This window comes from Anopheles marshallii, chromosome 2, assembly GCF_943734725.1.
Source record: "Anopheles marshallii chromosome 2, idAnoMarsDA_429_01, whole genome shotgun sequence".
NCBI lineage: Eukaryota > Metazoa > Arthropoda > Insecta > Diptera > Culicidae > Anopheles > Anopheles marshallii.
This window is the reverse complement of record NC_071326.1, coordinates 21,925,928-21,953,289: the sequence shown is the minus strand read 5'-3', so window position 1 is coordinate 21,953,289 and position 27,362 is coordinate 21,925,928. Positions and strand designations below refer to the sequence as shown.

At 43.7% G+C, this 27,362-nt stretch overlaps 4 protein-coding genes across 4 annotated transcripts in view; 2 read left to right on the top strand and 2 right to left on the bottom strand.

Moving 5' to 3' along the window:
- The window catches only part of LOC128707367 (serine-rich adhesin for platelets-like), a 35,166-nt gene extending 20,691 nt beyond the window's left edge, over window positions 1-14,475 (bottom strand). Inside the window, exons 1-6 of the mRNA XM_053802320.1 lie at window positions 14,318-14,475; window positions 13,845-13,948; window positions 13,249-13,694; window positions 13,012-13,176; window positions 12,845-12,941; window positions 12,591-12,755 (exon numbers count right to left, since the gene is read on the bottom strand). Of these exons, the coding sequence (XP_053658295.1) occupies window positions 12,591-12,755; window positions 12,845-12,941; window positions 13,012-13,176; window positions 13,249-13,694; window positions 13,845-13,948; window positions 14,318-14,475 (1,135 nt within the window). The remainder of the gene's footprint in view (window positions 1-12,590; window positions 12,756-12,844; window positions 12,942-13,011; window positions 13,177-13,248; window positions 13,695-13,844; window positions 13,949-14,317) is intronic.
- A 2,181-nt stretch (window positions 14,476-16,656) lies between these two features.
- On the top strand, window positions 16,657-21,566 carry LOC128718990 (inactivation-no-after-potential D protein). Its single transcript, XM_053812610.1, has 18 exons — window positions 16,657-16,937; window positions 17,369-17,415; window positions 18,203-18,279; window positions 18,347-18,433; window positions 18,511-18,645; window positions 18,724-18,816; window positions 18,876-18,945; window positions 19,021-19,097; window positions 19,166-19,244; window positions 19,328-19,521; window positions 19,594-19,688; window positions 19,771-19,840; window positions 19,944-19,994; window positions 20,253-20,354; window positions 20,430-20,834; window positions 20,914-21,072; window positions 21,145-21,279; window positions 21,360-21,566. Exons 1-18 carry the CDS (start codon window positions 16,657-16,659, stop codon window positions 21,537-21,539), a joined length of 2,337 nt encoding a protein of 778 aa, XP_053668585.1. The 3' UTR covers window positions 21,540-21,566.
- A 386-nt stretch (window positions 21,567-21,952) lies between these two features.
- Window positions 21,953-24,110, bottom strand: LOC128706705 (U4/U6 small nuclear ribonucleoprotein Prp4). Its single transcript, XM_053801646.1, has 7 exons — window positions 23,935-24,110; window positions 23,666-23,845; window positions 23,232-23,576; window positions 22,761-23,156; window positions 22,363-22,510; window positions 22,167-22,295; window positions 21,953-22,096 (listed from the first exon to the last, which is right to left on the bottom strand). Exons 1-7 carry the CDS (start codon window positions 24,108-24,110, stop codon window positions 21,953-21,955), a joined length of 1,518 nt encoding a protein of 505 aa, XP_053657621.1.
- A 358-nt stretch (window positions 24,111-24,468) lies between these two features.
- On the top strand, window positions 24,469-27,066 carry LOC128708100 (dynein regulatory complex protein 1 homolog). The gene is made up of 10 exons (XM_053803058.1): window positions 24,469-24,647; window positions 24,719-24,891; window positions 24,950-25,282; window positions 25,345-25,454; window positions 25,515-25,910; window positions 25,977-26,163; window positions 26,234-26,508; window positions 26,575-26,678; window positions 26,738-26,885; window positions 26,950-27,066. Exons 1-10 carry the CDS (start codon window positions 24,469-24,471, stop codon window positions 27,064-27,066), a joined length of 2,022 nt encoding a protein of 673 aa, XP_053659033.1.
- The last annotated feature ends 296 nt before the right edge of the window (window positions 27,067-27,362 follow it).

The following is a 27,362-nucleotide window of genomic DNA, read 5'->3' as shown; positions in this document are numbered from 1 at the left end:
AATTTTGAAGCCGGGCATTGTTTTTCCTTATTCCTGTCTGGATTCACTTCGACGGTAGTATGATAAATTTAAACCTAAAAACGTTTAAAACGAGCAAGACGTTCAAAAGAAAACACAGCTTGCGAAAATGGCTTTCAATAATCATTCACCTTGAAAAGATTAACGTGCAATTAAGCGCATGTTTGCCGTTAATCCATGCCACGAGTGATTCTGTTTTCAATCGTCTTCACTTGTCCGCCTTCTGTCCAGTCTGCGCACTTGTCTGTTATGAAGCTGACATTCGTCGGAGCCTGGCCAGTGCTTCCCCACCGTTCATATTCGACTTACAGCGTATGGTATTATTGTGCCGTGATTTAGTGGTCCGGTTGTAACCGATGGCCCGATGGATGCAGTTTCATTTTCACTCCACGTGAGAACGCCAGTTTGCCAAGGTCCATCGGTATGATCTGGTTCGCAACCCACCCGCCCGTACGAAACCATGTCCGCCCACTTGCCAAAGCCGCGATATGTGTCTGAAGGTCCTCGGACGAATGCCGGTACGGGGTAGAACTTGGCTCCAGCCAGACGGCTGTTGCATCCTGCCCAGCAATGGCCTACACAAGTTTGCAGAGTAGCCCAATTCCCACATCCGATAGCTTCCACCTTCGCAAAATGTGATCGGTCGCGTGGACCGGCACCGTAAGCCGGTTCTGGCATTTCTCGACCGCGGTGGGTACGGATTCGCCCACGGCATACGCCTGCATAAAACGCCTTCCAATACCGTGCCGAGGGTGTGCAGTGCGAGCGATGCACGAGGCGAGTGAAATGAGAGCATACAATCTTTTTAGCAGATGTCTCCGAATGCCGTAACGAGATGGGAACGATCCGCCGCAGAATAAATGTAGATCTCAATATACCCAAAAAGGCAAACGGTTAAAATTTCTATGAAGCGAAGTTAATTACATTAAATTAGGAAACAAAGATCAACACCTCTTTCTGCAAGTGGCCGCCAGCCCAACCCAACCATTTGCATGCAAGCTTTTACTTGTTTTCGCTTCACTCGTTCCGTGACAGTTCGCATTGCCTTTACCATCTCCATCGATCAGTCGGTTAATCCCCGCCCCACCTTTACCTTTGCCACTCCCGGCGTAGTTCGCGTTGGGACGGTCGCTTTGCCAGGAAAAGGGCTTACCATTTTTGTCGGCAAAGTGTATTTTGAGTCGACGTGTACGTGATAGTGCTTTCCAGAAGACGCCATCAGCATGACGTAAGCCTCGTGTGAGACATGAACATGACAGTTATGGTAGGAACGAGCTATGTCGCAATCGAAGTGCTAGTGACACAGGTTGGCCGGAGAAAAGCCTTACCCTAGCCGCGCAACTGTTTATCAAATATTTATCAAAGTAAATGGCGTTACCGTGAGCAATGATGAACTTGCAGTTGGCACACATCAGTCTGAGAGGATAGCGTTGCAGCTATAAAAAAACAACATATTCTTTATTCTAACGATACGATAGTCACGACAAAAATAAAGATAAAATAGCTAAAGCTTTCACCATACTTGGAGAGCCCATCCCTTAGAGCCACCATCCATGTGCTTATCTTGATGGCCTTCAGCAACCTTCAACAACGGGCACGCTTCGGGATGTGTGCTTGGCCGTGCATGCGATCGGACGGGAACATAATTTGCGTACAAATCATGCACCACCGTACCGTTGGTGTGCATACCGAGAAATTGAAGGTAAAAGTTGTGAAATTATCCCCTCGCACGGCTGCTTAATTATTTGCAATGTTTGATTAATCACTTTAATGAACCGCACACCGCACCCTGTGCTGTGGTTTCGTGCAGATAAAAGACGAAAGAAGACGCAAGCACCACACGCAACACGCGGACGAAATTGCCACAGCATTTCGGCAGCATTTCGGGGCCATCACGCCGCGTACGGTGCAGATTCTTTCCAGACACTTCGCATTCGTACCGCCACCAACCGAATGCTCCCGCCAATCTTCCAAATCTTTCTAATCAAGCGTAAAGGAAAAATTAATTTTACGCGCATTGAGCAATTCCACTGACCCGATTGGCTTGGGCCGGGGAGAGGAAATTAACAGCATAACGATGGTGGAAATGCAACCGAAAAGAGTTCCATTTCTGGCCCGTGGGTTTTGCGCGTTCGTCAAGCTTAAGCTTTCTATTGCTTCTACCATAAATCTTTTTCTGCTTTCGGCGTGGTAGTTGTGTGTGCGCTATTGATCAGAAGGTCCAATTATTTGGGCCGAAAATGTCGACGACCGGACCACGCGGGCAGGGGTCCGCCCGTTCGGAACCGATTTTTTGACGATCAATTTTCAGCGCTAGTGCTAGTACCCTCACACCAAAACTGCACATTGAAGGGTTTCCGAGTTAAGCTGTCAAAATGGGAGTAAATTCCGGATTTCGGAGCTAGAATATGCAGAATTAGAATTTTTCAAACTTGCTGGAACTTTGACAAGTGGTTATTCGTTATAGTTAATGCTTCCTCAAATGTCAAATTATCAATTCTTTCTGTACTGTCTATCAATTAGTCGAGAAGATCTACAGTTTGAGAAGGAAGGAAAGATTCGAGATCTACATCACAGTACATTCGAGTTCAACTTGAAAACAGTCCAGAAATAATCCCGGTTTCGCCACATTAAATCGAAACCCCCGTATTGATATTTGTACAATTATTAAACTGAAAGGCGTTTTACGAAAAAAAACAGCGATCCCATCCATTATTTACATCTCTTTTGAGATGAACCATTAATTAATATATTTCATTAAATCAACCGACCGAGCGCAGAATGATCCGTTTTAGGGTTGCAATTTTGTGTTCCGGTCGTTTGTTCATTTTTTCTGTGTGTGTTTGTGGATCGTGTAACCATTTTGCTAAAAAAAGCAACAATTTGCACGCAGAAGGAAAGGTGAACATGGATCGGAACACCACCCGCCCATTGCCGGCCCCCTTGGGTAGGATGGAAGAGATCGGTCTAATAATTATTAATTAGCAAATGAGAAACACTGCCTTTTGCCGGTGTCAATACCACTGTGCAGTCGATCTGAACCATCAAAATTAACTACCTAACCCACTATGCACTTTTCTCTTCCTTTCTACCTTTAATCAGCTGCCAAAAATCAAACTACATTCCTCGTGGCGAACTCGTGGGGAGGGAACCGGCAAGCAGCATCCGCCACCTTCGATCCACAACCCCACCCGGCTATTTCCTTAACCGGGAAGTGAACCGGGCGGGAAAATGGACGGCTTTCGCCGGTAAGTTGGCCGGCACTGGTTGTGCGATGGCATGCATATTTTCACCGTTCAACGGCAACGGCAAACGGAAAGGCCGACCCTAGCCTTTTGCCGGCCGTCCCGTTTTGTTGGCGGAGAGACTGTTGTGATCGAAAAATGGATATTTATGAGTGCACATAATAAATGCATCCATTTCTATACCCGACTAATAAGCGCACGATGGCTCCCCGACAGGTTCCGCTTCTTATTACAAAAATACACACACACACCCGTATCCCGCCCGTTGGCTTTCCCAATTGCAACACACGTGCAACAATCGTACACGGTGCGGAAACAACGATCACTTTTCGGTCATCTGGTGCGGTGCATGCGGTATATGTTCGCCACGCTTCATGACGTTCGATCACGTTCACGAGATTGCATTAATCTGTTCGCGAACGAAACGATGCCGGTGACGACGACGAACGTCTGATTGAGCTAAAATGAAAATGAAAAACATTAAAAAAAAACAGGATAGATGGCCGATTTGGAAAAAAAAGAATGAGGAAGAGAGATCACGCGACAACCGTGCGGTGACGCGGCCTTAACTGGAGCAGGTTTCCCCTCGGTCGGTTTTGCGAGGAAAAATGCGGGAAAGAAAACCTTTAAACAGGTAGCACACCATTCCAGCTTCATCATTCCTCCACCATTCATTAGGCCACAAACGGAAGGCAAGCGACAATCCATTTTTCAGCTCCGAGCGAACAAAACATGAAACAATCAAATGGGCAGAAAAAGGTTTTTTTTTTGGGGTGGAGGGATGAAAAGAAATATTTAACTGTGCATACCCCTAAAAAAACCCCACCATATAATGCTTACCCACCGGTCCTGTCCGCTCTTAAAACATGAGTTTTCGGAAGGGAGCTTCGTAAAAGGAAAGTCCAATTTTCTTTCACACTCTTTGCATCTCTCTCCCATTGCGTTTTCTCGTTTTTGGGGCCGATGATTTTCCTCCCCAAAACAGTAAACACCGTCATCAGTTTTCATTCCGGGCAGGTGACGCGATGTCATCGTGCTTCCACCGTTCAATTTGTGCCTCACGTTGGAGACAGTCAAACACAATCTTCCATTTGTGATCGGTGAACTGAAATGCTGCGGCTTTTTTGGTTGCCTTCAAACCCGGCTAGAGAAAGGAGAACCTAGTTTCGGGAGGCAATCGCAACCATCTGACAAATTTAGTTCAAATGTAGGAAGACCGAACCTCAAACGACATTACGATCGCGATAAGCTCGATCTTGCTTTTAGCGCGGAGAAGCCACGGAAAGCAATCTACTGGTAGTTAGATTTTATCTTTCGCCTGGTGTGATGCTTTTTTACATTGTAAATAAATGGCATCAATAGACATTAATAATACAGTGAGTGAATACAAATGTAAAAATATACCTATACATAGAAAAGTGAGGTAAGTAAACCTCAAAGATTGACAAGCTATTAAAAAACAACAGGCGTAGTGACCGTGTACTTTACGTCCTCCATCAAGAAGATATGCTCCGACGACTCCCGCTTCAATTAGCGAGAGAAGATCCTTCTCTGGTTAACGATCAGTGAAAAGAAATAAAATCTCCTTCAGGATTTGAGGAGGTCTGCAATGTGGTCACAATGGATTCTCCGGAAATAGTCGCTTGCATCATGAAGTATCACGCGAAAGAGCAAGTGATCTTTTGGGTTGAACTTTGCTAAGAAATCTCTGGAGAAAATTGAGATAAAGTACCGAAGATCGTCAACCATTCCAAGGGCCCTCGGATGTTACTGATGGATATTTTTTAGGATAACCTACATCAGAGAATCTCCGAAAGGAGGAGATTTTCGAGACCAAAAAGTTGTTTTAATAGAGAGAGAAGAACACAATTTTGTATGCCAATTTTGCTTACTTCAATGCCCAAACTTCAACTTCAGGAAAATGGCAAAATATTCCTTATGTCTATTTGACTAAACATCTTCTCACAATCGACCAAACATAACTAAAATATTAAAACTGATGTTCAATTTTTACCACGGAAAAGATTTTCTTTGCATATTCCTTTTTTCTTTGTATTGAATATACCACTCGTTGCACGCTAAAAATATGCACTTCAAAACTGCAACTCATTAACCCATCATCGGCCAGAAGAAAATAAATCAACGATAAGCCCCGTTCCAGTAGGATTTTGCACTCAACAAATCGATCGAAATGTGTCTGCATCCTACACGGTCCAACGCTAAAGCGCAACATACTTTCCCGACGCTGGGGGCGTTCTCGATATTAAGTACAGCGGCGCAACAAACCTTAACCCGCTGCATTCCAGTCGGGGGTGCAATAAATATAAAAGGGGCCCACCAGCGCCTGCAATCTGGTTCCCATCAGCAGCGGGTCGACCAAAAACGGTTCCTGCCGAGCTGTAACACGTGACGGCGGTCGGGCCTCGGCTCGATCGTGGCGGATCGAATCGGCCTCAACACTGGTAGCAGATATGTACATCCGCGCTAAGGGTAAGTTTTCTTGGGCAGGTTTACCGACACACACTCACACACTACCACAACCATTCAACACTAGCATAAACAACGCACCGATCGAGAAGCGGCAGTACAGCTACAAGTTGGAAGTGTACGGTGGCCTACAGCAACAACAGTGACAGCATCGCCCGCTGCACGCTCTGTGTCCGTACATTCATACTTCACTTCTGCCCGTGACCAAACCCTGCAGGAACAAGTGACTAATTTCGGCATCAAACTTCCTGCCCTCCGATGTGTTCGTGCGGAGGGAACTGGGAGAATGTCAGCGGACCCCGTGAAGGGTAAACAACCAAGGAAGAATAAATGGTACGTAGAAGATTCGTAATCCATTTTTGGGTACGACAACGACAACGACGGCAGCGGACATGGTACATCGAGTGAAGGTTTTAAAGCCGTTTTTGGAATGGTTTTTTTACGCTGCCAAAAATAGCTCAGCCCGGCTCGTCGCTTCGCTTCGGAATCGACGAGTGCACACACGCAGCACAGACCACCGAAACTCAATACCAACGCCATCACCCATCGTTGGAGACGCCATTCCAAAGCCAATGAAAACGGCACATGATGATGATCTTTTACCCATGTTCCTTCCCGGTTCGTGTATCAAACGATGGACCCTTTTTTCTCTTTCCTTCTCTTGCCATCGCATTTTACCTTCTGAAACAATTATTTGTTTTCATATAATTAAATCATTTTGATTTGTTTCGCATTTATTTAAATGGGCATATAAACGTCCAAACATTGAATTAAATAATTATTACCGGCACATATTTCACATTTGTCCCGCGTGTAGCGCCTAGCAGTATGCAATAGAATTTACTGAATGTATTATTTTGTAGGAAAATTAGTTTAATAGTATAAAACACTAAAGTTAAGCAAAAAAAAAACATAAAATTCTGCCCTTTATTACGTTAGCAACTATATATGGATTATGATGATAGATTATTACAAGAATAAAACGTAAAGGAAGTCCTCGAGAATCAATGGGATCTGATAGACATGGATTGGAAGTATACAGAAATCTGGCAGCTTAGTAAGTTTATTGCACTATATTCATATAAACGGAGAAGCAATTGAAGGACAATATTTTAAGGTTCGATTAAACTGATTTGAGTTAATTTTTGCTTATGTCTCCTTAAAAATGTCACCCAAAAAGCAAAATGCAAACGTACGAATAGGAAAATCGATTGGAGATGTGCGGTAATCTTCACGGTATGTTATGCTTTTAGGACAACCTGTGTTTCCCCACAAATTCGTCCACATTTCTATCAATATCTCGGGAAGGAAGATGATCACATCTTCGAATGAGTATCTCTCGCACGGCAGCCTCGTAAGCACGAAAACCAATGATTCATGCAACAACAAAATTCTTTGAATTTCCTCACCAAACTCACGACCTTGATGAAAACCAGCGGGAACAGCCCGTCGGAAAACGAAAGCAACGATGCGGCTCGCTAATCGCAGCCAAAGCCAATCGCTGAACAGCCGATCTGCAATGACTGATTGGCTCGGCGTTTAAAAGATCGGATCTTTCCCCGGACTTTCAATTGCCCAAAAACTCTACCGAAAACACACATGCAAACACACCCACAGCGGAGCTTGAGCGATAGAGCGCATGTACGGATAAGATAGCGCAGATAGCGATCGTTTGCCGGTGTTTCGGTGGCCCTGACGATGATCGTGAATGTGCGATCCGTTCAAAGGACCGTGAAATAACAGGGTAGCGGCATACACGACCGGGGAAATGGAATATCACCAGCGTTTGCTTTCGGTGTACATACACACACACACACACACACACACTCTCTATTGCTTTGCTCGTTTTTTTTTTGTTGGTTACTTTCAATGCCGTGATTCAATTCGCCCGATTGGAGTTGCAATTTATATAGCCAATTCTGAATCGTTAGTCGCCATATCTAGCGCGATCGGCGGAAAAACGGCTATCGGAGGACACAGCATGGAAATGGGCAAAAGAAAAGGGTAGAAGAAAGCGCCAGCCACGGGCACCACAACCCCACCACCAGGAGAAAGGAAAAGAGAAAGGACGAAAAATGGGGGAAAATGGAAAACCAAACCATTGCACCTCCTCCTCCTCACCGCTTCCCCATTCCTTCCTTTCGTTAATGTTTGTTTCAATTTTCCTACACACTTTATCGATGTGTGTGTGTGTGTGTGTGTGTTTTTTTTCCTCCAATTTTTAATTTCCTTACAATCACTCTCTTTTCTTCTGTTTTCCGTTTCCTTTTTCCTAGCGCAGCACCGCACCACACCCAAAACGCCGGCACTCTTTCTCTCGGCGCCTGTGTCTAGCGGCTTCCGCTATTTCTATTCGAGCGCAATCGACACGCTAAAGCGACGCTGATGATCCACACCGAAACCCAACCAACCGACGTGGAAGGCTCACTCATGCAAAGCGAGAAGTAAATGCAAACTTTAGCGCTGCGAAACATCCCGAAATGGTTCCACCGCTTGCCGATTTGTGATTTTGGAGTAGATTGTTCAATCTGTCACTTCAAATCAAAAGCCAACCTAGGTTTTAAGATCGGAAAAGGAATGGTGTTTCGTTGCTGTATGTTTCTCCCCAATATCTAATCGCCATTATTCGTCCATTGGCTAAAGAGGTAACAAACCAATTTTTCCAGAAAGGGAAACACACACACACAATAGAGAAAAACGCATGGAGAGGCGGAAATTATTAGTTTAGCCATGGCCCCGGTATGGTCCGGCGGGTTCATCCCTGTCAGTTTTCCGCCCCCCTCCCCCATTTACTACAGCAGCTTCAGTGCGAACCGAGCGGAGAGTAAATCATGCAAGCGCAATCATTCCAGATGGTTGCACACACTCCCTCCCTCGCCTGTTAATCGGCCGCGGCATGATGAAACTAAAAGGTAGACACCGAAAACATACACTCACTCGCACAGCGTAGAACCCACATTCATCAATTAAATCCCGGCCTGGGATGGCCGGGGTGCTTCTAAGTGTTTTGCGGATCACGTGCGGATCCGCAGTGCCCGCAAGTGCCCGGAAGCTAACAAATTTATAAATTCCACCCAAAACAAGGCGCTGGAATATCTGGATCACGGCAACATCGCACTGGCCGAACCGCACCGAACGAATCGTTTTTGACGATCAATGGCATGAGCGTATTGGAGAAAATGGTTGAATTCAAACCGGGTTCCCCCAACGGAAGATCGACACATGGAACAAACAAAAACGCTTTACCCTACAAAGGGTGTTTCCCACTTTCTTTTGCGGTTTGCTTGTACGTGACCGAATCGTAATTCGGGATTTATTTACTTTTTTTTTCTTGGTTTGGAAATTGTTCTCCATAACAATCAGGCATGGGAACTCAATTATTAAAATTGGATACGGTAAGTGTAGCCCAACCAGTTAGCATAACGACAAGCAGTTAATTCTAAATATAATTGCTGAAACCGAATAGTGTTGCGTGAGTTTGTATGAATATTAAACAAGAAATAAGACTGATCCTCAATTGTAAAGATTTATGCATCTTCAAAGTTTTGAGATGAATCATCAGAGATTAACAAATCATTGGAGAATCGATCCATATTCCGGATGATCTTCTTATGAAGTTTCATACGAATAACTATTCTCAAACGATTCATTTGATCGATGCCCAACATTTATAGAAAACATTTCATTGGGGTTTGGGAATTTTTAGCTCAAACCGACCGTGTGGTCTGAAATGTCGACAAATTGGCTTCCTGAACGAACATAACTTATTCACACAACACAACCATCCAGCGATACGCAACGCAACTGGAAAACCGAACCGAACTGAGTAATTGATTTTAAAAATCTATAAATACCAGCTAAAATGATGACATGGCCGTGGTTAATGTTATGTGTGAATACCCCGCTAACAAACAGCTACATGTCGTTTGATTTAATTTCTTCAATTCGCAGAAGAAAGCATTGCGCACAGCATAAGCAGCGGGTGAAACTGTTTCGCCTACGATTTGGAGAAATTTTAATCTAGCGAAGCGTAGGAGATACATTTGAAAATTCAAACTGATACAAACAGTGCACGATGAACTCGTCAACAGTAAAGTTAAAACCCAATTAAGCCTTAACTTGCCACCTGCTTTCTCTGCCCGTCACCCTGAAAGATCTCCTATACGCATCTTAATGGGGACAATTTTTTTTTATTCAACCTGCTTGGGGAAGCACAACCTGCCAGAGTTTATCGCCTGGTTCCAACAAATTTCCACCAAAGCCAACCGTTCTCTGCGGTCGAACACGCCGTTCAAGAGTGCAGTGCACTATGACTCGCACACTCACATAAAAACCCCTGCGCGCAAAAGGTGAAATTTCCTCCGAAATAAAAACGAGATCAAATCACTTATGCCACCGAATGGCCCCGACCCCGACCATGCCTCATGGAAGCGACCATATTCCAACCCGCAGAAGCATGTTCGAGAGGTGTGCCAAACCACCGTGTACGTAACGTTTGCGAAGGTGGCTGGCGAATCCATCAGGTGTGAAAAATGCGCTTCCACCGCCCCTCCCCAGGGCCAATGCAATGACGGCGGGGGCAAGACTCGCGCGAAACGGCAGATTGCTGCGATCAACGGCGAATGTCGGTTTCGGGCAGTGGCAAACGGTGGTGGTTTGGGGGCGTTCGATAGCTGAACGGAAACGGAGTGCAAAACGAAACAACAAAAATCAAATCTAACGGTGCCACCACCAAACCAAGCCAAGGGAGAAATGAACGTGCTGCACCGAAGATGATCTTGGACTTGCGACCATTCCGCGAAGGCCTTTCACTGTGTGCTTGTGAGGTACCACCTCACCTCCGGATATCGGAGTTGGTATGCGGGTTCGTGTTAGACAGACCGACGAATGGTGCGGAACACGTATGATATTTGTTTCAACACCTTTCAACACCCGGTGCTCGAAGCCGAACAATTGGTAATGTCGTTTTGTACCTTTTAGCTACCCTGCCACATGCTAAATGAGTACACGACAATAATAAGCTTTTAATTGTTTTGTACAAAACAAGTCATTAGTGAGAAGCTAATAAAATAGCAAGATCCTAAGGTATAATTTTTATACCATGTTACAGAAAGGTGTTCCGGTAAATATTATTATCCGCACTGGCAGGATCATTTCGTCCATTAGTTACTGTTTACATTCCATCTAGCGGTCGTTAAAATCATCTCATGATCATACCGGCGCGATCGCATACTGTTAAGTTTTAACGTGCTTCGAACGTGTACATTCATCTAGCTTGGCGCCTAAGTTTAAATAACATCAACAAACTACTGCGAGGCGCTATGTCTCACGGCTCGTTTTCGCTCTTATCAGCAGTGTTTGGGTATGTGTTTTTTTACTTTAATGAATGCATCAACCTGAAGTGGTGATCACGCGGTAATTCGTGGTGTCAACGAAGCTTTCCACTAACGTACGAAGTGAATTGGAACATTTGAAGGAATGCTTGTATTGAATATTTTAATTTTGTCGGAGGCTTTACTTTCACATTGGATATAACAGTTTTGATAAGTGTGTTACATCCATTATCTTGAGCTGCAACGATTTTAAAGCAACTGTAGCGCTGTTATTATAATTAATGGTTTGCAAATTAAATTAATTCTATCCTGGTTAAGCTAAGGAATTAAATATATTTGTTGTTTAAATGGGTTGCCATAATACGCTATGTAAAAAGATGAAAATATCACAGAAAATTTAGGTAAGATTGAGACATAACCACCATGTGCCACTTTTTAAGAAGTATGATTTTAAATCATGTTGGAATACAGTGCCATATTGAACATTGAAAAAAGAACATCTCGTAACAGGCAATACATATTGCACAGAGTGCATTTCTTCATTCGAACTGAATTGAAAAACCGGTTCTAGCCAATCATCCACGGAACAATGACTGCTCGGTCTTAGTAGCTATCGAAGCGTGCACCAGAACTTCAACGTAAAACTACCTTGTCTGTAACCCGAAGAATCTAATTACTTGACACGTTTACATTCTGATCTTCAGTTGTATCAAAAGTTAATTGCTGGCACAAACATTTTCGTCTTTATTACCATTCCATGATGTCTTGTTGAGGTTCGATGAGCGAGTGATGATAGACTTTTGATATGAAAATATTTGAATCTAATTCCGCACAACAACAACAACAAAAAACCCTATCAGCACCACATCAAGACGAAGAATACAAAATTTCGTAGAAGTTAAAACAATCTATAAAAGATTCAAATTTTGATATCTGCTTCCCGGTGCGAACAAAGGTAGGTTTGGATTCAACAACACCGCTCCGGACGTGAACTGATGCTTTAATTACAGTCTTCTTTCAGCACCTTCTATACGCGGTACGTTTTGATGGGGGGTGTATAAAAAAACGTAGCGCAAGCGGATATAATGATAAAAGCGTTCGAAAATATCTACTTCTCCTATTTCTTCCATGTCGGCATATATCACTGTGTTCCTCTGTGTGGAGGAAGAACGTTTGGTAAAGAACGTATCTGTACAATCTGATGGTGCGGAATTAGGAATTTAGAGTGTGGCGGAATTTGAGCATCGAACTTTGCTCCGGATGCCGTTGAAGATAACGATTGCTCTAATTGTAATAAGCGTAGCACAGCAAAGTCAACATCGCGGTAAAATGTTGACCTTATTTAGATCGCAAAAATGCTGTCAACTCCATTTTTGAATGTTTTTTTCCAAACTAGTTTAACTCTGCATTAAGAATCAGCTTTAAGTAAACTAATATATAAGCATTTTTCATTTAAGTTCAAGCATCTTTAGTTTGAACGCTAAGTGCAATTTTTCATTTGACTTACCTGGAAACTTTCGAATTGCGTACAGCACAAACATGGACGTCAAGAATTCGTTGTACCCTTCCCATAACCCATCGCTAGCTAATATAAGCAAAAGATCATCCTCCGTACATTGGTTTAACGAAACAGCTGGGTTTGCTGTCACGTATGGTTTGTGGAATCGATTTCCTTAAAGAGAAAGAAACATAACAATTAGCATCGTACACTAAAGGAAGGTGACATCTGGGGACACCGTACAAAAAAACTGTTTTACTTACCAAAGGCTCGTGTAATTGCCAACTGGCCACTAACTCGATACTGGCCGCCCCAAGGTATAACATAACCGCCTTCCTCTGTAATACGCTGTCGTTCGTTCTGTAAAGAAATAAACGTAAGATAATCATATCTTTCTCCTATGTATACAGTATTTAAACGGAATACATACCGGATCAGATGCAACATGGATGGGATGGACAAGTCGTTTGCAAATTCCTTCACCAGGATTGCGTTTGACGAGTATCGCCTGAGAGTCACCAACCCAAGCTATGTCAACGCGTCTAGAATTAATGTGATGTACACAAGCTACGGCTGTGGAACCACTGATGAGATGCTGAAAGGAAAATATAGTACAAACATTTTAGTTCTCCAATTCGCGATTTTCAACAGGGGCCGGCATACATACATGATTCTCACACTTTTCCAGAAACAATTTATCAGTCTTTAGGAACGCTTCTCGAAACGCTTGCTCCATGTCGTGCGGATAGTGTTCGCTTTGCGCAATATAATAATGCAGATGGGAAGCTGCAAAGCTGGCCGCTTCCTGACCACCATGTCCATCGTACACCCCGTAAAAAGCGGTCGGTTCCGTATCCTTCGTGCAGAACAGTTTGTTAAACTCGGGCAAACAAACGTGCCGATCCTCCATCGTGCGTCGCCGATGTTTCATTCCGCGCGAAAAATGGATCTTTCGCCCGGTGCTAACCTCAGCGGCCGAGTCTGGTTGATCCTCACCCAAACCACTGCCCAGCTGGGCGATCAAATTGTTCAGCTTCTCATTGTCCAACAGTTCGGTGCAGACACGGTTTACGCGTGAAATCACTTCTTGGCTCAGCTGAAGCGTTTTATACTCTGCAAAGGTGGAAGGTTCATAAATAAGAAACAAAAAACATATGTGTTAATAAAATCCGATAGCTTTTAGCCCCATTTCCGTACCGTTATTTTATGACGAACGCAATAACAGAGCAAACCCCACTCGGATGCCGTTAGTGCTTTACTTACCTTGACCGGTGAAACCGCAAGATTTGGGATTTTCTTTGCAATAGCACAGCACTTCTTCCACAATTTTGCGTATGATTGGCGTCAAGATGCACTGGGGACATCCGCTGTTGGGTAAACATGTAAAGCAAAACATCAGCAATTATTGAACATGAATTCGAAGAGGCTTTCGGTGGAGTACTATGAAAAAAAAAAATATCTATTTCCAAACGATGATGCAAAGGGATGACATCAATGTTTGTATTCTCAGCTCCTACTATAAAAGCCACCACTGTAAATCACATGTTTAGCTGTTCCCCGCCTGCTAGTGCACGGTGCGTGTGTAGTGGTATTTACGCACACTACCACTGCACGTGAATATGATTCGTTCCGTGTATAATAACAAAAATGACTCATGACAGCGTAGTACAGCACCGCCGCGGGACTGTTTACTGCAAACCGTAATGCATGTTGTGCAATTTAAATCAATTACTTACAACAGGTCCAAATACGTTCTGATCCAATCGATGATTGCGGGTTCAATTTCGTCGTACTTGAGGTTGTAAATCGGCACCCAGACAGGAAGTGGGTCGTCTGGATTCATGGTTGTTTTGAAGCGATCCAGGAAAACGCGCGACTGCTCCAACGGATCCATGGTTGGAAAAGGGGGGAGCAGAAGCAGTACAGGGGTGCCTTGAAAACTGGAGTCTTTTGCTGCGGAGTTGTCGATGCGGATGAATGATATCTTGCTGGAACAATTCGCTCCACCAGCAAATCACAAACCGATCGATCACAAACGGCAAACCAACCCTTAAGTAATACTACCAATGAAATCTTTCACTACACAAGCCTTACAATGCTAAATCACTAAACAATAACGAAAACACTTTTACTTCAAAATAATACTGTCACAGATTGATCGTTGTTGATGTATAATTGGTTTCAAATAATTAAATACAGAGAACGGAGTGCAGAAAATGGAGTTTCCGGACCCGACCAGTAAGGTGGGGCACGCAACAGAAGCTGGAACGGAACTGGCTTTCCTTCCCGTCTCCGTCGATGATAATCACCGTTGTTGTGGGGTGTAGGGGGGAGGTTGTTACTGTTGCTTCGATTATCACCGTTACGCTACACACCATACACACAGGCACTGCGGTACGCACACCCAACGATATCGAGCATAAAAACACACTTGATAGATACAAAACATTCGCGGGTGTCGGGCACTTCTCTTCACGATAACGAATGGTGGCTGGAATGGATGGAATTTGTTCACCAACACCGCCCGACTGCGTTGCCTGCTCGACCCAACTCTAGGGAGTTTACAGCCAAATTAGCAACACCGCTTCCTAACCGCTACTATTCAATTTTGATGTTTTAGATACAACTACCGTTCCCGTATTTGCACAATCCACGTATTCCGCTGCCCTCGTACGCGATGTCTACCCTTTGACCGTTTCGCTTGTGATAAACGCATCAAACCAGCTCCTGAAGCTCGGCGGAGGAGGCACGAAATGCGTCAAAATAGTGCAGAGAGAGAGAGACATACATGTAGACAAACAATGCGCGAGTGCGGTGCATCCGACAGTCGCGTGGATGACAGTGCCGTGGGAAAGTGTCGTAAATTTACATTCTGCTGAAAAGAAATGTAAATTTGTTTTAAATCTTTCGAATTTTGTTTGATTTTTTCCTATAAATATCATGTTTTTATGTTATAAGCTTATATTTGTTTGCTAATCAGCACTTTTCGTGAGAATAAAAATATACCACACTGAGAGTTTTCCATCTTAAACGCCATCATTACCTTTTCAATTTAGCAATTTTATATTAATTACTTTACTGTACGTTACTTGGTGGATATTTTACTTTATTATTGCACTATTTTAGGCTACGATTTTCCCATTATCTGTCATCCAGCGTGCCCACCGTTGGCCGTGTACACAATGTTGTCGAAGTTCGATTTTCCAACCACACTTGTCTAGAGCTTTTCCCGTGGTGGAAAAAGTACCGTGTACCTTTGACGAAACAACATTTATCGGAATTCTCCCCCAATTAGTGCCAATGTAGTGCTCGTTTATTTACACCCATAGCGCGCATAACAAAACACCTTTTACTTATCATGTTATCATAATATTAAGAGTAACAAGTATTGGTTCCTACGAAAGTAATACGCAGCCAAAGTGAATTGTGAAAATCCTGCCCGCGGGATGATAACGTGGAAATGAACGCAACGCTGGAAAACGATCGGAAGGGACAGTTTTCAGCATTGATGGAATTACTGTAGTGCCATTTATAACGAATTTCAACGTACAAACAACAACAGCCAAACACATCCACAACGCACAACGAAGAGATTTTCCCTCGTGGGTGGTAAATGGTTATACGTCTTTTGGCATGAGAGCGAGAGAAAAAAAACGCGGGATTAAGTTTTCTGTAAAGATGCTGCATGCGTGACGCTTGTCATTGTTTCCCTCCGACTCTCCTCCTGCAAGGATGTTTGTTCATTCCATTCCTATACTATCCACTAATACTCCTCTTGTGGTCCTTCCATCACCGTACATAGGATATGATATTTAATGTTTTCCCTGTTCCGTTTAAAATATCCTCTTTGTTAATAATTTCTACATTAATACGCATTTCTTTGTTATAATTTAAGTTTTAAGTTGATGTAATAAAACAACTAGCTGTACTATACTTACAAATGTTTTGCATGTTTACTAATGTTAAATGATGATAAGTTATTATAATTGCACATTTTTGGGAGTTCTGAAGGCATCTAAGTGCCAAGAGTTTGAAGAAAATTGCTTTTGCCTTCCAGCCAAACTATGAGCATGAAATGGAGTACAGACACCGGAACAGTGGGCTAGGGTTGTTCCAGTACCGCATTCAGTATTACCGAGACTACGACGAGGGTACGCTGCAACCGGCGGACGACAGTTGCATATATTTAAAGGAGCTAGATCACTATCGAACCAAAGCCAAAATACCATCGGATCACGCACAGTGCAACCGGAAGCTGCCGCTATGTTATCCGGTCACCAACACGCAAAACTCGAAGATCGAAAAGCTAGAACAACCAGTGCCAACCGATGCCAGCAAGAGTCCTTCCCACGAGAGGTAATGTTTGAAATTACATCTATTCTATCTTTTCGACTGGCGTATGCGTGCGTCTAAACGCAACTGATAGTATTTACAGTGCAGACACACTTAGAATTGGTCATTTTACTCCGTAGTGTCCGCTTGTCCATGTTGCCGTTACTTTGCTAATCCAATTAGAAGCACATACCGCAACCATACGTGGATACGTGTAACTTTTGCGGGGTTTCATGTTTAATGAAACCGAAACAATTCGAGTGGGGATGCAAAAAATGCACTTTGTACACACTCCCATCACCTGACCGTGGGGCACGTTTTTTCATCCCCATTTCGACATTAGGGCTGCGATACGGTGACTTCCGAGCAAGGTGGCCTCAGTCGTTGTCTACCTGCGGTACGATCAACTGAAACTAACGCAGTGTTTCTTATCTGGTTCCTGCTATCCTCCACAGGGCAGAGATGACTGTTAGCGCACTTCCCGGATCAGTGAAACTGGAAGGTAATTTAGCCAATTTTCAGTGAAAGTATGTGCGAGAAAATACCTAACATTGGAATAACGTTGAAATTGCTGTATATTATTGAAAAGTGAAAGATAAGTGTGTTTGCAGATGTTTTCTTTATTTATTTTTACTAATTATTTCGTGTTATTTTAACTCAGTTTAAATTCAATTCTTGCTTCACATAAAAAGCTTTAGCCTAATTTTAAAATTGCACAAGAGTTTGCATTTGTCAACAAGCTATGCGAAGGCTCAAATTAAATTGGGAAAACAAAAATCTTAACAGCACACCAGATAAAATCAATAAATAAGTGCTGGATGATTCAAAACAGTTGGCGCCAAACTGCACCACATCACACCTGGTACACGGTGCGGGTACGTACGTTCGTGCCCTTCAAAGGTTTCCCATGTGTACAGAGGATCGGCAGACGCAAACAGAGCAGAATCTGTTCACGTTTCGCAGGGATTAGCAAATCACGTGAACCCTGTTGCTGCCTTATTTGTGTGTTTCATCGATCGATTGTGTGTGTGCCTCTCTTTTTTTTGTATTCTCACGTGGCCAATAAAGCGCACCCGTTGGTCACGGTTCATGGCAATGGGGGAGGTTCTACGTAAGCGCACCGGTTGACATCCATTTGGGAAATTAAAGAAAATGGCACACTGGAGCGATATATCTGGCTACCGGTCGTTGATGTAATCAAGGAATTGGAAGCAGCTGAATCGAAATTAATATGACATGCCATTCATCGCATCTTGGTACAGTACCTTTATTTCTTACTCCTGTTGCAGGATGGGGCCCAGAGAAAAAGGTCGTCATCGAGAAAACGGAAAAATCGTCCTTCGGGTTTAGTATCGTTGGAGGGAAGGTAAGGCTGTTCGGAACACTGCAAATTTTTGATTCCCAATCTAATCGTTCACTCTACCCTCACTCAGGTCAATGTGGGTGGTGATGTTACGTCGGGGTTGTTTATCAAAAGTATCATCCCGAATAGTCCCGCAGATAAGTGCGCTGAACTGAAGGTAATGTGTGGTCGAGCGGGCAGAACAATGTCGTGGGAATGTGAACAATTATTCCAATGCTCCATGCCCCATTGCAGATCGGAGATCGAATACTAGCTGTAAACGAGAACAGTTTGGAGAATGCTTCGCACGAGAAAGCCGTCAATTACATTAAAACTGCCAACGATCGTATCGTCCTAGTCGTTCAGAGTTTAGAACGCAACGTAAGAGAAGTACTTATCGGGGACGGGTGCAATATAACTAAATGTGTTTGGTCGAGTTTTAACTATTGCTTCCTGTTTATATTGCAGACCAATCCAATGGTGCTCCAGAAGAAAGTTCCACCACCAGTAACTCCGTCGAAAACGCCCGAAGTGGAGTATATACAAGATGGCAAACCAAAGGTATGAACCTTCCGGTAATCGTGGACCGTAAAACTAACCAGAAAGTTTGTTACTTTCAGAAAGAAACTGTCGCAATACCGGATGATAACAAGACACTCGCGGTTCCGAAAGCACGCCAGGAGTCTACCGGTAATGATACAGTAGCTGCATAGAACTGAAGTTTGGAAATTAATTACAATTTTGTGCATCTAATCCTTAACGCAGATTCAGAAAATTCATCCGACGATGAAGAAGATAGCCGCGAGTTGGAAGGTAAAACATTCACAAAAGCCGGCGTTGAGGTAAGGTAGCATTTAGCGTTGCCTTAGTTTATGATCAGTTGAATGACTTATTCCTCACTCTGGTTCAGATCGATCGTGCCTCTGCCGGGAACACGAAGCTTGCTGAAGAAGATCCCGAGGAAGAGGATGACTACGGCTATACGATGAGTGAGTAAAGGCTATGAAGGCAGCTAAATGAACAGTTCACTGGATTTGCCTTACCCGTCTAACATCTTTTTTTTTGTTTTTAGAGAAGATAAAGAAGCGTTACTCCGCCCTGGGCGAAGTGGACTGCTGTATGATTTTGCGTGACAGCAATGAAACATGTGGTCTGTCTCTGTGCGGTCACCGGGACCGTACCCGCATGGCTTGTCTTATTGCTGGCATCAATCCGAAGGGAGCAGCAGCCGGAACATCTCTTGTTGTCGGGGATGAAGTGTTGGAGGTACAGGCTTTTAGGCCACTAGCGTTACTAGTGTGTACATAGAATTTAATTAAATATACCCCTATTTTCTAGGTCAACGGAACCGTTCTACACGGACGATGTCATCTGAACTGTTCGGTGATCATAAAAAATCTTGCCAGCCCAACACTGAAGTTTATTGTGCTAAGGTATGCTAGAATTCTTCCGAAGATATAAGTTTACTGCAAGGAAGCGTTTATTGCATACTGCTGTTTATCATCTTTCCCACAGAAAAAAGACATCCCCGGAAGATCTGGCAGTGAAACCGGTGAAACAATTCCCAACCGACTTCGACTATACCGTACGTACCGAGCAGCGCGAACCTGAACCCGTTTTCGTGAAAGTCTCACGCTAACGTATCTTTTTTCTTGTAATGCTCACGTTGGACCCATGGATCTCGCCAGGATAATATCATGGAGAAATTTAAGGACGTTAAAACAATCACTGTGAAAAAGGTTTGTAAACTGGGCGTATCGGGTTTATTCCGCCTGAATGTATGCATTCAATATGTTTGAGACAATTTTGCGTAGTGTAAAGGGGTTTGGGGGAATTGTTGGGCTTACTAACCACGACAAAACAGGAACAAAGGTTTACGATGGGAGGCCATTAAAATATCAACTACTTCCAGGGGCTTTCTTGATTTAAATTCACAAACAAGCGAGAAGCCTTGGAACAAATACGATTGTAATACCTTTTCTTCCCGCTTCCCGCAGGGAACTTCCAGCTTGGGCATTATGATCATCGAAGGTAAACACTCTATCGCCGGCCAAGGTATATTCATATCTGATATTCAAGAGGGATCCACGGCGGAAAAGGTTTGTGCAACAACGCATTCGTAACGCAACCCGTCTGATGAATTGTGCAACTTGTACATATTCTTACCCTAACAGAGTGGTCTGAAGATTGGTGATATGCTGCTGGCGGTCAATCGGGACTCGCTCCTAGGCTGCAACTACGAAACGGCAGCCGGGTTGTTGAAGAAAGCGGAAGGTGTCATCACGCTAAAGATATGCAATCCGAACAAGGAGAAGGAATCCGATAAAAAGGCCAACGGTGAGGCTGGAGCAGGACCGGGAGCGACACCAAACAAGAAAAAACCGGAAGAGATGGCCACCTTGGCCGCTAGCCGTGCGGGTACACCGCATGGCACCAAACCGGAAGCATCGCCAACGAAAGAGGTCGTTGATCCGCTGAAGGCGCCGATCAATGAGAACGAATTTACGGTGATCGATATCCTGACCGAGGGTAAACCGTTGGGCATCGTAGTAGCCGGTGGCTGTGATTCGTTGGTGAAGGTAAGTGATCGTGGGTGTACAAACGCGTGTGTGTAGTTTTTGTGCTGCATATTTGCATTTCTTTTAAATTCCCTTCCAGTCTGGAGCTGCCGTAATGGACATCTTGCCCCAAAGTGTGGTGGAGAAGGATAATCGATTGCAGTTATTTGACCAGATAGTGGAAATCAATGGGTTTAAGGTCAACAATAGTTGCACCAGCGAGACGATCAAGCGTGCCGTTAAACAATTACATCCAAAGGTAACAGAGACAAGAAAGGATTTTAGAGATAAAAAATATCTCATTATTGATCGGGGTTATGTACATTTGCAGGTTCGTTTGGTCGTTTACCGTTCCAATCCACCACCGACGGAAACTGTTGAGGTGGATCTGATGAAAAAACCAGGCAAAAACCTTGGACTCACTTTCCGCGCCGGCAATCCGAAAGGAATCGTCATCACTGGCTTGGTTAGTTAGGATGAAGGATAAAACTCGTATAATTGTCGCAATGAGCTAACAAATTGCGGTGTGGTTGCCCTCATTTTCAGGTACCTGGCGGATCAGCTGAATTCGATGGCCGCATACAGGTGGGAGATGTAGTGTCGCATATCAACGGCGACAGCCTGGAGGCGGGCGGTATCGAACAGTGTGCCTCACTGGTGAAAACTGCCCAGGGCAAGGTGGGTCTGCGCATTTTGCGACCGAAGCTAAAGGAACGATCTGTTTAAGTCTTCTACAACCGTAACGACATGGCATCGTCGCTCGTAGGCGAGCGCGTGTGCTTTAGTGTGCAATTGATAAACCACTAGAGATTTGTACATAGAATTGAATGCTTGCAACATATGCTCACGTCACTCACGTACACGTACACTATTGATATTTTTAGCCGAATAAATATTCTGTTATAGAAATAGACAAAACGGTTTCAACTGTGTTACATTTCCTTGGGTGAACCAATCATTGATGCAACTAAATAAACAATTGTAGCTTAATGACAATTGTTGTTTAAAAATAATATTATTCCAAATCAATTAAAAACTCGCGCTTTGTTCGGCTTTCAAATGATACTCTTATTTCTTGTCCAGAGCATTTACAACCACACAGTGGCAGATGCATTTTCTTTACACATGTGGGTGGTGATCTAGTCCCAAGCCCAGAGTTTGAAGGTGCGATCGTATGACGCCGTCACTATGTACTGAGAATCGTGCGAAATATCCACACCAACAAGACGGCCATCGTGCCCGGAGAGAGTTTTCAGTGGTTGCCAAGTTTTGTCCGACCAAATCTGCAAGCAAACAAACAATTGTAATAGGTAACGATAGTTCACGTATGTTTGGCTGTTGATCTGAAGTTACCTTTGCCGTTTTATCGTAACTACTTGTTACCAGAAAATTGCCACCATTTTTCTGATACTTAACATCCGATATCAGGTTAGTGTGCGCCGGGATTGTGTACACCATTTGTCGCCTTCGTAAATCCCAAATCTGGTAAATGGAACGAAACGTAAATGTAGGGACATTTATAAAATTTCGTTGTTGTTTAATCGCATACCTTGCACGAATTGTCCTGGCTACCGGATGCAATGTGATACCCATTGGGAGAGAAGTCTACACCGTATATAGCACTGAGATGCCCCTCCAGAAACATGATACATCTGCCGGTTCGAAGATCCCATACTCTGCCAAAACCGTCCAGTCCACTTTTAAGAAGAATAATTTAATAAAAAAGAAGAAATTATACATTATTTTTTCTCATAAAACCACAAATGTTTTACGGTATTGGTGGTGTTCGGTTTAAATGTGCGCGAATCGAACCTACATCAACCCAACGTTGCAAGGATCGTCTATCCGGATACTTGATAAAATAAACCTAATAATCTATTATAGCGCATACATGTTCGAATAGGACGTGAAGACAAGAAATTATAAATCCTTTGCTTTTGTACTTACCCCGTGACGCATACACTACCGTCCACCTGAAAAGCAATGCAATGAACGGCCTTCGTGTGTCCTTCCTGATGCAGTACCTCCTGCTTCTGTTCTAGGTCCCACAACCTCCAAGAAGCATCGTAACAGGCCGTTCCCAGGAACCGTCCAGAGGGATGGAATGCAAGTTTCGCGACCCGATGCGGCACGTGTCCGTTGATGTCGGCAATCGATTCTTCGCTGTCGTACGACCATAGTTTAACTGATCCGTCGAAGCTACAAGAAGCCATCGCTACTTCCGATTTACTATCGTTGGCAACACCCGGCCGGAAGGCCACATCACTTACGTTGAACTTGTGCCCACGGAGCGTCTGCTTCAGAGTGCAATCAGGAACGGACCATACTTTACATAAGGAGCTCCTGTCGGAACAAAACAATACACAATTCATTAAATAATGATTCGTTTCGTACATATGTAGGAAGATAGAAACGTACAAGCTGCAGGTCAGCAATAGCGTCGAGTCCTCGTTTATACTGCACCCGGTAATTGGCCGTGTATCGCCCACCTGACTGCATTGTGGCGCAAGTTGCTGAATCCGTTTCTGCAGCTCCACCATTCGTCCAGCCTTGGTGGCCGAATGTTGACGCACCTTTTCGCTTGCCTCTTCCAGACGCTTCTTGGCACGAGCCAACGAGTAGTTCGCTATCCAAAACCTTGCCAATCGCAGACTTTCCGGTCCCTCATGATACCAGGTAGATTCGTTCGTTTCCTTTTGTTGGCTCTTCGGTTTCTCCTCTTCCTTAGCCGGTTTTGATGCTGGTAAGCCTTTTTCACCCAGTCTGTGAGTAGGAAAACAGAATGTGGAAAAAGGGGTTAGTTTGGAAGAAAAACCGGTTCGTGCCGGTTCTCGCTTTCCGCGTGTACGTACGCCGATAGTAGCTCTTTCAATCGCAATCGCCTGTCAGCAGGACCTTCGCCGAAGTAACAAATTGGTTCGTTTAGCTTTCGCAGGGCACTCTTCACTTCTCCATCGTCCGTGCTGACGTGAATCAGACGTGCTTTTTTCCGCCGTTCGAATTCCTCTAGAAGTGCTGCTTTCTCTTTGGCGCTAAAATGAAAGCAAATGTTGACACAGAACCTGTTAGTATAAGAAACGTTCCACACCAATTGCAATTCGTCCTGGTTGCGATTCTTTACACATCTTCATCTAGGCTCATGTAGTCCGATGTGCTCAGCTGACTGTAGTCGTTTTTTCCTGAACCATCCGTATCGTTATCCTTGCGCTCCACATGCCAACGATCCGACTCCTCCAGCGAACCGTAGTGAATCGTCTTTGCCCGCTTGGCGTACACGCTCTGTTCATTGTCGGACATTGTGCCAGTGTGTTGACGGTACAGATAATTGCTTAAACTTGTATTTAATACACTAAAAACTGCCCAAAAGCGAATCACACACGCTGCACAGCTTGTTGTGATTTGTAGAACATCAACAAATATAGCCCGGCGTCATGCGAAAAGCGCGAACTGTCAAACCAACCGCTTGACATAAGTCGTTTCATCGATTTCGGAGAAATTTGCCGTTGTCGGAGTTTGGTCGAGAGAATCGGAAGACACAAATAAATTAACGATGGTAACGGTCGCTAGGAAGCATGTTGTTTTGTTGAATGGCGGAGAAAAGTAATCCACGGAATACACATCTCATCCTCGTGCAGCAATATTACAGATTTCAAAAATGCATAACGAAGAACCTATTACGGATAAGAAAAGCCCCAACCCTGGACAATCATCCGCAGTTTCCAAAGGGGGCGCCAGCCCACAGTTTTTAAGTTTGGTCGAATCGGCATTGTTGGAAGGACGTTCCCACAGTATTGTGGAAAGCTTCGTGCGTGATAATCGTTTTCGCAAAAAGAAGTAAATGGACACGGCGTCGTGTGGCACACATCTAGGGTAGGAATGTAACCTTCATACGGCTTTCATTTTAGCATCCCATTAAACTATGCGGAGGATAAGGAAAGGATACGCATTTGTTTGAACAATGCAGACAAGCGTATTGCCGAGCTGATGCGCGATGGGCTGGAACTTATCGAGGATGTGCGGGTGGCAAGCGATAGACACGAAGTGGAACGGCGAATGGCTGAGGCGGATATCAAGGAGAGTGAGTATACTGAGACATTGAACATGGACAATATTTTTTGCATTATTGTGTGTTTTAGGTCTCCTGAGTAAAATCCATACCGAATCAGTAGATTCAGTAGCCAAATTCCAAACCACATACGAAAAGTGGACCGAAATCAAAGAACTGAAAGATCCCATGCTTATGAACGATGAGCTACAGCTGCAAAAGAATCGAGTGGAGGAATTGCTGAAACAGAAGGACATCATCATTGCCGAATGTCGCAAGGAGCTGCAGGCAGCGGACGATCGATACGCTAGAGACATACGCAAGCAAATCGTCGATATACAGAGCCTTGTTCATCGTGCCGATACGGAGGTGGAGGCAATGAAAAGTATTCTCAAGGAAAATTTGGATCTGATTCAAGGGACAGGTAGGACAAATGCCATAGTAAACTGCGCTCGGTTGTATTGATGATCGATCGTATCATTGCAGTCGAGGAAGAACGCGTAATACTACAGAATGCTGCGAATTTCAACTGGAATGATGTTTACGCAAAGCGAGCCACCAATGAACGCATTAAAGTCAAGCAGAAGAAGGAACGGGTATGTTCTATCACTAGCTATCGTAGCTACACAGTGTAATGTCCGATTGGTTGTTTACAGTTGCTTGCTAACCTAACGGAAATAGAGCAAATAGAGCTGGATTATGTAGAGACAACGCGTGCTACCAGGATAAAGCTGGACAAAGACACTCAGGCACTGGCAATAGAGTTGCAGAAGATCAAAACAAACACCACACTGAACTCGGAAAAGCTGGACTACAGTTTTCAGGTGTTGAAAAAACGGGAAGATGAAAACTTGATGGTAAAGAACGCACAGAAACGTCGTCTTGCTAAGCTACACGAAACCATTTTCACGCTCCGAAATAAGCTGAAAGACACGAAAACGACCTATTACATCGAGACGGAAAAGATGGCGAAAGTGATTGAAAAATTGCACCACAGCGTGGACCACATCAGAAGTAAACTGGAATGTTCGAAAAAAGCGTACGATAAAAGGGTAACAAGAGTGTTTGAATTGATCTTTCTTGAAGATATTGCTAATTCTGTTTCCTTTTCGGTTAAGGTTCGTTCTATTTGGAACTTGAATCGTGATGAATGTTTTGAAATTATTCAAAGCATATCCGCCATTGACAAAGTACTGGTCGAACAACACTTGAACCGGAAGTGGACCAACAATTTGGGCGCCATATCGGATCTGTTCTTCAATTACGATCCTTTGTGCACACCTAAGGTCCCCAGCACAGCCAAAAGTAGGACTTTTTAGATTTTCTGTAGTGAAAAGAACTAATATGGTTACATCTTGGGCATATTTGTTTTCAGCCAAACGAAGCCTAACCAACTCGAAAGAGGAACAGCAGCACGATTTCTGTCGTCTTAAAAATTTGCTGGAGCAGTCACGATTTTTAAGCGATAAAAAGTTAGAAATAGCTTTAAAGGATAGACAGATCGATAGTTGTGGTATGACGCTGATTTGTATGGACAACGTATTGAATGCACTCGGCATTGATAGCATGGATGGTGTTCGTCACCTGCAGTCCACGCATTCGGATGTGCAAAATTTAAATAATGTCGACGAAACGTGCAGCACATCTGAAGTAAGTCTCTCCGAATCGCCGAGAGAAGTTCGTGTTTAATCAAGTTTTAACTTATTTTGCTTGCAGGTATCTTCGACGGATAACAAGGAAATCGATGTAAATCACAAGGCTCTTACTACTTCCCGGGATCTTCTCGCTCTTAAAATGTTCTGTGAAGACGACAATGAAGTGTGAGTATAGTTTCGGCTTTGAACAGTGAAGCTCTATCTAAAACTTATCACCGATATAGGTTACATTCTCAAAGCGAAATTAAGCCCGAACCGAAGTTAACCCTCTCCGATACACGAAAGTTTTGGGCATCTTTTAAAAATATTTTCTTGCCAAATCAGATGAAAGTTTGGGACACCATGGAAGAGAGTTTGAGCAAATATCTTCAGGTAAATTGGAAGAAGTTACCATTCAGGCAATGTATAACGTTCTGTTTGCTTCTATATCCACAAGGTTCTACGGGAGAGGCAAACCTTGGACGAGGAGTGTAGTTTCTTGAGAAAACAGAATCAAGAGCTGCAACACATTATGCAGAAAATGCTCATCAAACCGATGAACGATGATTTTTAGCAACCGTTATCGAATCATTCCGGAGAGTTTTTTTGTGTGGTTATGAATATCTTCGTATATTTCGTGTGATTTGAACTCCCAAATTAATCTACGTGTGCATGATAAAATAACACTTTATGCTTATCTTTATACTACATCTTATCGACAAAATAAAACCCAAAAAACCACTCAATGTAGCTTATCAATGAAATCCATACCAATCCAGCCAAAAGTACGATGCTTGTAATGTAATTTTGCTGCGAGGGCATCAATGCAAATGTCAAGCAGTTGTTGTGCATGCATGTGTGCGTGCGTTG